The sequence below is a fragment of the Solanum stenotomum genome, chromosome 4 (genome assembly GCF_019186545.1).
Source record: "Solanum stenotomum isolate F172 chromosome 4, ASM1918654v1, whole genome shotgun sequence".
Taxonomy (NCBI): Eukaryota; Viridiplantae; Streptophyta; class Magnoliopsida; order Solanales; family Solanaceae; genus Solanum; species Solanum stenotomum.
The window spans coordinates 23,846,709-23,858,434 of NC_064285.1; the positions used below are offsets into that span (position 1 = coordinate 23,846,709).

Consider the following 11,726-nt stretch of genomic DNA (forward strand, 5'->3'; position numbering starts at 1 on the left):
TTTATTTACGCCCACTTTTTATAAATATTTTTTATTTGCTATCATAAGAAAAGGACTATCAGGCCAATACTTTTCACCGCCAGTGGATTGAATTGTCCAGAGTAGGCTTTTTTGTAGCTACGCATGCTGAATTCTGGTGCCATATGCTCCCATACTTAATACCCAATTTGGTCAAATCCCTTTATTGCATGAGAACACGGAATGCGGTATGATTGTCATTTACCACATTGACATTTTCCTTGTGATGCATTTACAATGTGCTTATTACCACCACAACCATGATGCATATGTGTCTGCACCTCAAATATGTTTTTCCTTTGTTGGTGATAGTTGATTAGTGTGTTACGCTGTGACTTTTTTCGATCATCCTCAAAAATCTTGAATGGTTTAGGCATCCATTGTTGCTTTTGTTGTACTAGCTGATTGACAAATTTTGATCTTGTAACAAATCGGTTCACAATCTGATTGTAAGTGAGTCTTACCATTGCAGTAACTGGCAGGCCCCTGGCTGATTTAAGACGACCATTGAATGACTCGAAACTGTTTGTTGTCAGCATGCCCCATCTCCTACCTCCATCCCTGTGCAATGTCCATTTGTCAAGATCGTTCTTCATTAACCACACATACGTTTCCGGGTTAATCTCCTTAATCATCTCCATTGTTTCAAAAACTTTTTCTCCTGACAGTGATTTGCAGCTGCCCATAAAAGGTTTGTTTAAAGTGACATTTTTTATTTTTTTTTTAAAATTGGCCTTCAAATGTCTTAAACAAAAATGGTGGAACCCAAAATGGACCTGCCAATTGGGAGAATTATACACGGATGAGAGTATTCTGTGATGCCTATCTGAAATCAATGCCACACCTTTACAACCCTTAACAATGTGCAAGTGCAAATGATCCAAAAATAAACTCCATGTCTCCATGCTCTCATTCGCAACTATTGCAAATGCCAAAGGTAATATTGAGCCGTTACCATCCGTTGCAATCGCAATCAACAACTTGATATCATATTTTCCATAGACATGTGTTCCGTCGATCGATATAACAGGACGACAAAACACAAACTTATCAATGCATAGTTTAAAAGTCCAGAACACATAGTTGAATACACCTTCAATGACATCGACACACCGCTCTGTTTTCCATTCAACTATTGTTCCCGATTGAAGTGTTTCAAAGCTTCCATGAACCTAGACAACTCAAAAAAAAGAACCCTCCCAAGTACCATAGACTTTTTCAAAAGCACGCTTGCGATCAAGATATGCTTTTCTTCTGCTTATCGAAATGTCATATGTTTTAATAACGGTTGTTTGACAGTCTTTCATGGGAAACCTGAAAAGTAAAAATAATATTAATTATCAAATAAAAAATGAATATTTTCTTATTAAAGAAAAATCATCTAAGGACAAAATAGTACCTTGGTGTTTTTTCTATATCAACACGGAGGGCGTTAGCAATCATCTCAACATCCAAGTTGAAATGTCCATCCCGGCACGTACCCATATCACATGTATGTTCTTTAATGTATCTCCCAACTTTCCACATGTTAGTATGTTTAACATTAAAAGAAGTTAGCCTAAATCAACATCCTTGTTCTACACGCCTGCAAACAAGTCGACATGATTTCTTTGTCGATTTAATAACAAAGTACTCCCTCGCTATCTTTAAATGTAGAAGATTAACTGCTCTTTGTAACTTCTTCTTTGAATTGAACAACATGCCTTTTTCAATATAAATAGCACCATTCATGAAATCTTCCGATTCACCCACGTACGTTGTGATGTATATTCATCATGTGTATCACCAAAGATATCTGGACCATCTTGGAGATGATCCAGATAAGGAATTTCATGATTACGAAACGGACTCATGGACATTGGTCTTGGCGATCGATTGGGCATTAAAAAATCATCATCACTAGATGATGCCTCAAATGGAACACTATCTCCTGATTCCTCGGCATTAGGCAAATCATCACTATCACTAGCTGAAGGTGAGTCGTAATTTGGAAGGTCACGATCATCGATATTCACAGGATCAATGGGCTCATCTTGTGTGATATTTTCCCTATATATGTAAAAAAATATAAATATTTGTCTCATGCAATTAACTTACTTAAATAAAAAATCAAGTGTTGGACATACCGACAATCATCTGCATCAAAAGTAGGCGAGACATGAAAATTTGAGAATGTCCCAACATTTTCCGTCATTTCAAAGTGTGAGGACTGACCAAAATAATTATCTAGTCCATAACTTGGAGCAATATTCCTATCTTGTTAAGGTAAACCGCTACAAAATATATAATAATAATAATAATAAGAATAAAAATAATAAATCATATAAATTAATAAATAATTGACAAAATTAACAAATAATAATCGAAATATAATTATTGAGCATTACCAGTCACTTTCATTGATAGTTTCGTTCAAATCAACATCATATCGATCAGTAAGAATATTTTGATAATGAGTCATATTAGAAAAATCAGTAGAATGAGTTATTGAAAATCCATCAATGCTATTACGATTTTCTAATCGAGGATGAACATCGACCGTGTTCACATCCCTACTCTATTCAAATAGGGCGAAACGTCGCAGTAACTCAAAAAATAATCAATTGATTCAATTTTAAAAGAATTTTAAGAAAATAAGAATTTTAAAGGAGTCGCCACCTAATTTTTGGAAAAAACTAGGAAACCATTAAGTGATCTACGATACCATTAGATTCTAAGTAAGGGGTTCAAGTTATTCCGAAGGGAAGGGGTTAGGCATCCTTCGAAATCCACAAATGTGGATCCCGACTGAATTCATTTTTTCAAATTGAGGATGAGAATAAAATAATGTACAAATATAATAAACATGCAATATACATAAGTAATATGATAAAACAATAATATAGGAATCGGCCTAAATTTATCTATCGTCAATAATATACAATATAAATAGGAGTATAATTCGAACCTAATTCGAATAACTTCAATGGGAAGCATCTCCGAGTACAGTGGTGGCGTGTTCGGAGAAAGAGTCGAGAACATGTTTGTTTGGCTGAGCTCGTGGCGGCTTGGTTCTTCACCGGATCTGTTGGTTTAAGTTCTTTGGATGTTGTTTTCGAGCCTTGATGCTCGCCTGGTTGTGTTGTTGATTTCTCCACAAGCTCGCTCGAGTTGTAGAGCTCGGCGAATCTGGTTATTCGAGCTCCAACAGAAATGTGAAATGGGTCTAGTTTGGGGTTTGTTGTTGTTCACTAGTGGATTCCAATGAGTTGAGCGAGGAAGAACAGGGGTGGTTTGGTGGTTTGATGGTAGTGTTGAGTTGATTGTTTGGGTGTGGTTTCACTGTTTGGGTGTTGATTTCTGATGGGGTTTTGGGTTTCGCTGGAAAGGCGGTGGGGTTTTGGCGGCGTGGGTGACGATTTTGTGGTGGAAGAGAGAAGAGGCCGTGGGCGGTGATGGCTTCAGCCTTGGGCGGCTGGAAATGAGGATATGAAAGTAAAAAAAATCTTAGGGTTTTTACCTTATCTTGAAAAATATTTCCACCACCATCTTAACTTAATAGGCAAATTTTCTTTATATAGGGAGTTGAAAACTATAATATCACTATTTTAAAATCGTGGGCCGAAATCACCGGTCAATAAAATATTATCTGTAACTAATGACATGTAAAAATGCAATTTTAAAATTAACTGATAAAAAATTCTAAAATTTGATAAATAAGGATAGTTATCGATAAACTTATTTAAAAATTATAAAAAAATTATTTTGAACTATTAAATAAATAAAACTTAAAAATTACGAATTTTGAAAATGTTAGGCCAAAATTGGGTGTCAACAGCTTTCCCTTTTGTTGGGTATGATTGATGAAAGAAATCGTGGACAACGAAAATTGACAAACCCGACTTTGGCCGAACACATGACCTTTATATAAAAGTGTGGTTGGAATGTGGTGGAAGTCGATCCCGAACTTGCCTCTAAAAGGTTCCATGCTGTGTTGCGTCCTTGTTGAAATAGTCTGCACCTGTGGTTCAACTGAGAATGCATCGTCTTAAATATTCTTGAAAAAACAAAGATGAAACTCATTAGCAGAGACAAAATTACCGGGAAAAAGGTAGCATCTCTTACGATACGACGAATGAAGATGATCCATTGGTAGGATAAAAAGGCATGTTCATCTGTAGGACGAATGAAGATGATCCATTGATAGGATTTTGAATGTATGTCCATCAGTAGGGCGAATGAAAAAAGATGATCCATCAGTAGGATTTTGAATGTATGTCCATCGATAGGACGAGTGAAAAAGATGATCCATCAGTAGGATTTTAAATGTATGTACATCGGTAGCACGAATGAAAAAAGATGATCCATCGATAGAATTTTAAATGTATGTCCATCGGTAGGACGAATGAAAAAAGATGATGATCCATCGGTAGGATTTTGAATGTATGTCCATCGATAGGACGAATTAAAAACGATGATCAATCGGTAGGATTTTGATGGTGTGTTCATTGGTAGGACGAATGAAAAAGATGATCCATCGGTAGGATTTTGAATGTATGTACATCGATAGGATGAATGAAAAAAGATGATCCATCGGTAGGATTTTGAATGTATGTCCATCGGTAGGACGAATGAAAAAAGATGATGATCCATCGGTAGGATTTTGAATGTATGTCCATCGATAGGACAAATGAAAAAAGATGATCCATCAGTAGGATATCAATGTATGTTCATGGTTAGGACAAATGAAAATGATCTATCGGTAGGATATGAATGTATGTCCATCAGTAGGACGAATGAAAAAAGATGATCTACTAAATGCATGTCCATCAGTAGGACGAATGAAAATGATGATCCATCGGTAGGATTTTGAATGTATACCTATCGGTAGAACGAATAAAAAAGATGATCTATCGGTAGGATTTTGAATGTATGTCTATTGGTAGGACGAATGAAAAAAAATGATTCATCGGTAGGATTTTGAATGTATGTCCATCTGTAGGATGAATGAAAAATAATGATCCATCGGTAGGATTTTGAATGTATGTTCATCGGTAGGACGAATGAAAAAAGATAATGATCCATTGGTAGGATTTTGAATGTATATCCATCGGTAGGACAAATGAAAAAAGATGATCCATCGGTAGGATATCAATGTATGTCCATGGTTAGGACGAATGAAAATGATTCATCGGCAGGATGTGAATGTATGTCCATCGGTAGGACGAATGAAAAAAGATGATGATCCAACGATAGAATTTGAATGTACGTCCATCGGTAGGACAAATGAAAAAAAATGATGATCAATCGGTAGGATTTTGAATGTACGTCCATCGGTAGGACCAATGAAAAAAGATGATCCATCGATAGGATTTTGAATGTATGTCCATTGGTAGGACGAATGAAAAAAGATGATCCATCGATAGGATTTTGAATGTATGTCCATCGGTAGGACGAATGAAGATGATCCATCGGTAGAATATGAATGTATGTCCATCGGTAGGATGAATGAAAAAAGATGATCCATCGATAGAATTTTGAATGTATGTCCATCGGTAGGACGAATAAGAATTCTTTCAACGCAAGTCTCCTCCGACTTGAATGTGGAATAGATAAGGTGCACATCCTTCACTTCCGAATAGATGCGACTTAAATGCAAATATCTTTCAACGCAAGTTTCCTTCGACTTGAACGTTGAATAGATAAGGTGCACATCCTTCACTTCTGAATAGATGCGACTTAAATGCAAATATCCTTCAACGCAAGTTTTCTTCGACTTGAACATTGAATAGATATGGTGCGCATCCTTCACCTCCGAATAGATGCGACTTAAATGCAATGGCCTTCTCGGCGAATGAAAATACAATGGCCCTCTTGGAAAATGAAAATGCAATGGCCCACTTGGCAAATGAAAAATGCAATGGCCCTCTTGGCGAATGAAAATGCAATGACCCTCTTGGCAAAATGAAAATGCAATGACCCTCTTAGCAAAATGAAAATGCAATGGCCCTCTCGGCAAATGAAAAATGCAATGGCCCACTCGGCAAATGAAAAATGCAATGGCCCTCTCGGCAAATGAAAATACAATGACCCTTTTGGAAAAATGAAAATGCAATGGCCCTCTCGGCAAAATGAAAATGCAATGACCTTCTCGGCAAATGAAAAATGCAATGGCCCTCTCGGCAAATGAAAAATGCAATGGCCCTCTCGGCAAATGAAAATGCAATGGCCTTATCGGCAAATGAAAATGCAATGGCCCTCTCAGCAAATGAAAATGCAATAGCCCTCTTGGCAAAATGAAAATGCAATGGCTCTCTTGACAAATGAAAAATGCAATGACCCTCTCGGCAAATAAAAAATGCAATGGCCCTCTCGGCAACTAAAAATATTATGAAAAATGCAAATGATGGATGACCCAATGATTTTCCACTGTAACGAGTTGGATGATGGCTCGATGATTGTCCATTGTAACGAGGTGGATGACTCGATGATTGTCCAACTGTAACGAGGTGGATGGCTCAATGATTTGTCTTGAAAGTGTCATTGCTTCAATGCTTTCACCAGTTCCTGTACTTGAGAAGGAAAAATTAGTAGACATAATGTCGCCTTAGCTAGCGACTTAGTCAAGAAACCTTGAGAAAAGATTCTTTAAAAGAGAATGTGTACAAAATGTCTGATCACTTTGACACATGTGAGCAACCAACATTTTTACTCTTGACCATTTTGTGTTTATTGTGACTCATGTCTTATTGGAGATTTGTACGAGGCATTGTTGGCTCGTCATGACAATGCTGAAGATTTGCAAGTTGACTTTGAACTTCGAGCGATGATGAATCATTTGAAGTTGACTATCAAACTTCTGACAATACTTGTTGGAATTTTTGAAGTCTTCCTCAAAAATTTTGTCCCAGTTAGAACTTTTGGCAAATCTCAAAATGATCTCCAATCTTAAGTTGCTGGAGATAGAACCTTTATTGTGAATTTTTGAGATAATCTCAAAAATTCTGTCCCAGTTTTTATTACAAGGAGAAAAGAGCATGACACTGTGTATATGACCGAGCTGTCGTGGCGCCTATGTATCCTATTGAGCCAGAAATCAGGTCAAATGTAGTTCCAATCATGTAGATGATGAATACTGCAAAGAATCTAAGACAAGATCATCAGTAGAAACTGTACAATATGAACATGATGAAATAGGAAAATGATATTCCTTGTGATATTCCTAGCCTAGAGATAAAAGACATGCCACGTTTTTTAGATGGACAACCCAATGAAGTAAAATAGGTGTTTCACACTTAAGAGGTTAGCCTATGTCACGTTTTACAACGGACAACCAAAAAAAATGCCAATTTTTTTTTTTTTATGGAATGAATCTTAAATAAATGTTTTGGAAAATATTAAAGAGAGGGTGTTTGCTCACCCTTTTTTTTTTCGAAGAATAAAGAATGTGAAGAGATAGTCAAGTCTTGACTACAATTGGTACCATGAGTTTGGATCACATGTAAATCTTTTTTTTTCTTTTTCTAACTAAGATTGAATTCAATGTAAATCTCACAGCTTCAAGTGGTACCTCAAACATACTTAAGTATCAACAAAGTTTATTCATCTTTCTTCAAATAAAGATTTTGAATTGTACCAATCCTCATGTTTCAAGTGCCCTCACAAAAGAAAAGTCATATTTGAAACATATTATTTGAGGGCATTTTTTGAAGTGCATTCATACTCACAAGAATGTTCAATGCATGCAACTGTGATACCATATGCTTGGTCCTTATGTAAATCTCCACTAATGTGAGAACATTTGGAATGAGATCATGTAGGACTTGTTATTGGCTTGTAATGTAGGCTTAGAGACGGGTAGGATATATATTTGGGATAAGAGTGACTTAATTCCTTCTTGAGCGTCACAGTGAATTTGTGCTTTTGATGATTGATATACCTTTAGCGTTTGATTCTCTTCGTTGTCCCTTTTTTTCTTTTTTTTTTTTGACTTCTTTTGAATTCTTATTTGTTGGAGCTTTTCATTTTCTCACCTCTTCGTTTTGACTTTTTTTTTTGAGTCCTTATTTTTTAAGCTTTTCTTTTATTTCATCCCTTTCTTTTGATTTTTTCTCCTNTTTGGAATGAGATCATGTAGGACTTGTTATTGGCTTGTAATGTAGGCTTAGAGACGGGTAGGATATATATTTGGGATAAGAGTGACTTAATTCCTTCTTGAGCGTCACAGTGAATTTGTGCTTTTGATGATTGATACACCTTTAGCGTTTGATTCTCTTCGTTGTCCCTTTTTTTTCTTTTTTTTTTTTTGACTTCTTTTGAATTTTTATTTGTTGGAGCTTTTCATTTTCTCACCTCTTCGTTTTGACTTTTTTTTTGAGTCCTTATTTTTTAAGCTTTTTTTTTATTTCATCCCTTTCTTTTGATTTTTTTCTCCTCATCTATTGCAATATTTTCCTTTCCATTTTTCATTGACCTTGTAGGGGTGTTTTTGTCTTACTTTATTTCTTTTCACCTTTTTTTTTCTTTCTTTCCTTTCTCTAAAAGTTTTTTTTTTGCTTTCTTGACTTGTCTTTGACAATTTCAAACTTGGATCATCTCTTATATTTTGCACATCTTTGGTACACTCAAGAAAGTTGGGCCAAGAGAGGGGCAGTGCATGTAAGCACTCAAAAAGGTAATGGCTAAGATGTGGTTGTCCAAATAAAATGTTTCAGGCTCAAAGTGGGGAAAGCTAAGGATCAATGTCATTTGGTAGGTTTTGAAAGGCACAATCGAGTCAAAGAAGGCCTACAATCCTTTCCCAAACCAAACATAACTCGGGATTTCGCCTCGATAAACATTCAAGCCAAGTTCTAAATCAACAGTGTGATGCAATTGAATTTTGATCTAAAAGTTCACCACACAATGCACATGAAACCATGAGTTTGGTTTTATTCTTATCTTGAATGCATGCAAGAGAATTTTCAAGCATCACAAAAGTATAACGAGAGGTACGAAAACGAATCTATGGTTTACCACAAAATCAGTCCTCCCCATTATGTCACATACTTTTACATGCTCCTAACTGCATTGGTCTCATTTGAGTTGAAGACATGACTCTTTTAATATGAACAAAACGTTTTTTTTAAAGGATGAATAAATACCGAACCCAAGAAGGGTTGCCTGCGTATCTCACCAAGATGAGAATCAGGTGTACGTAGTTCATGAAGATATTTCTTTGAAAATATGCACAAACTATTTGAATCTTTTTTTTTTGAATTTAAAAGAATGAATACCGAACCCCAGAAGGGTTGCCTACGTATCTCATCGAGATAAGAATCAGGTGTGCGTAGTTCATGCAAACATGTTTTTGAAAATATGCACAAACTATTTGAATATTATTTATTTTTTTGAATTTTAAAATGATGAATACCATACCCAAGAAGGGTTGCCTACGTATCTCACCGAGATGAGAATCAGGTTCGCGTAGTTCGTGTAGATGTCTTTGAAAATATGCACAAACTATTTGAATTTTTTTATTTTTTTTTAAATTTTAAATAATGAATACCGAACCCAAAAAGGGTTGCCTACATATCTCACCAAGAAGAGGATCAGGTTCGGCGTAGTTCGTGCAGATATGACTTTGCACATATGCACACAATTTTATTTTATTTTATTTTATTTTTGAAAAAATGAATACCGAACCCAAAAGGGGTTGCCTACGTATCTCACCGGGATGAGAATCAGGTTCGTGTAGTTCGTTCAAATATGACATAAAATAATTTTAAAATTTAGACGAATTCGGAGCAATTCTTATATCCTCTTAACTGTCGGTCTTTGTACTGTTTGTTGAATGTGACCTTTCAATTTATACAATAATGACTTCTTGTTGTTTTCTTTTTTGAATGTCTCATGGAACTGTTTGTTCTCCAATTATTCACAAATTGTTATAACCATTCCCGACTATTGTCGGGGATGGTTTTCCTGTAAAAATATGAGAAATGTGTGAAAGCGGGGCCAACATGCAAAATAACAAAAAATAAAAAATAAGAAATGAGTGTGACCTTATAGTCAAAAACTCCCCTGATTTATCTTTATTTGGTGAAATCTTAAAATTCAAATTTCGCAAGTCTTTCTATCTCTTACAACTTCAGACGAACAGTGACCTCAAAATTCTAACATAAATCAACCTCTAGCTTAAAGAGAAGAAAAACTCAAAAGGTAAAAGTGTTAGTTTGTGTTTATAATGGATAATGCAAAATATCATACAAAGAATTAATTAAACACATAAGTACTATTTTGATTGAAGACAAACTCAATTATATCACATAAAATACAAATAATTATCGCGCGTCCTATACAGATATTTGACCCTTTTGTGCCAAGGGTGGTCTATCGATCCGAAGGTTGTATAACGTCATTTGACAACATTTCATTGTCCCCCAAAATACTTAGTACAAATTTTATGAATAATCAAATAGCATTACAAAATAAGAAGAAAAAAAGAAAAAAAATGATACAAATAAGCAATTCCGCGCAGCGGTACTATCTTAAACTAAGCCTTTGTGGAAGGTACTTCCTCTTGAACTTCTTGTTATCTCCGAATGCCAACACCTTTGAATGAAATGATAACTTGATCCTTGTTCGACTCGAACAAACTATTAAGCTCCCTACCCCGAGTGACAATGATTTGTCAAATGTCGTATACATCCTTCAAATTTAAACACATACGCATGATTGTCTTTTATTGATCAATGGGCCAAATTGACACAAGGTAGGCCTCTAATGGGCCCAACACAACTTGGGTGTTGGGTCAACTTAGTTCAAAATGTGCTAAACTCGAGATTTGGTTTCGCTCTACGCTAGTTGACTAAGAGTGGCTTTTGAAAGACCGAGAACCCAAGCGGATAACTTAGGCTGGAACTCACGACAACCATTGGACGCATGACGTACCAATAAATTACCGATCATTCCGAAAAAGGGTCGAGTATAAAAAAGTCCGGCTGCTGTTTCGCAAAACCGTTATTTAATATACTATACATTCATGTCGAAAAATGTCATGAAAGCAATGGCAATTTATATACAATTTAAACAAATAATGAATAAATAACACGTATAACATATACAAATAATAAACAAAATATAAAAGATATAATTAATAACACAAATAAAAGAATAACTCCTCAATATGAAAAAATGAACTCATAATGATTAGAACTTTTATATCCCCAGTGGAGTCGTCATTCTGTTCACATCCTTACTCTATTCAAATAGGGCGAAACGTCGCAGTGACTCAAAAAATAATCAATTGATTCAATTTTAAAAGAATTTTAAGAAAATAAGAATTTTAAAGGAGTCGCCACCTAATTTTTGGAAAAAACTAGGAAACCATTAAGTGATCTACGAAACCATTAGATTCTAAGTAAGGGGTTCAAGTTATTCCGAAGGGAAGGGGTTAGGCATCCTTCGAAATCCACAAATGTGGATCCCGACTGAATTCATTTTTTCAAATTGAGGATGAGAATAAAATAATGTACAAATATAATAAACATGCAATATACATAAGTAATATGATAAAACAATAATATAGGAATCGGCCTAAATTTATCTATCGTCAATAATATACAATATAAATAGGAGTATAATTCGAACCTAATTCGAATAACTTCAATGGGAAGCATCTCCGAGTACAGTGGTGGCGTGTTCGGAGAAAGAGTCGAGAACATGTTTGTTTGGCTGAGCTCGTGGCG

The 11,726-nt window shown here is 35.4% G+C and overlaps 1 protein-coding gene across 1 annotated transcript; it reads right to left on the minus strand.

Annotated features, from left to right (window-relative positions):
• Window positions 1–215: 215 nt before the first annotated feature.
• Window positions 216–1,503, minus strand: LOC125861370 (uncharacterized). Its single transcript, XM_049541288.1, has 4 exons — window positions 1,418–1,503; window positions 1,233–1,332; window positions 817–1,190; window positions 216–696 (listed from the first exon to the last, which is right to left on the minus strand). Exons 1-4 carry the CDS (start codon window positions 1,501–1,503, stop codon window positions 216–218), a joined length of 1,041 nt encoding a protein of 346 aa, XP_049397245.1.
• Between the last annotated feature and the right edge of the window lie 10,223 nt (window positions 1,504–11,726).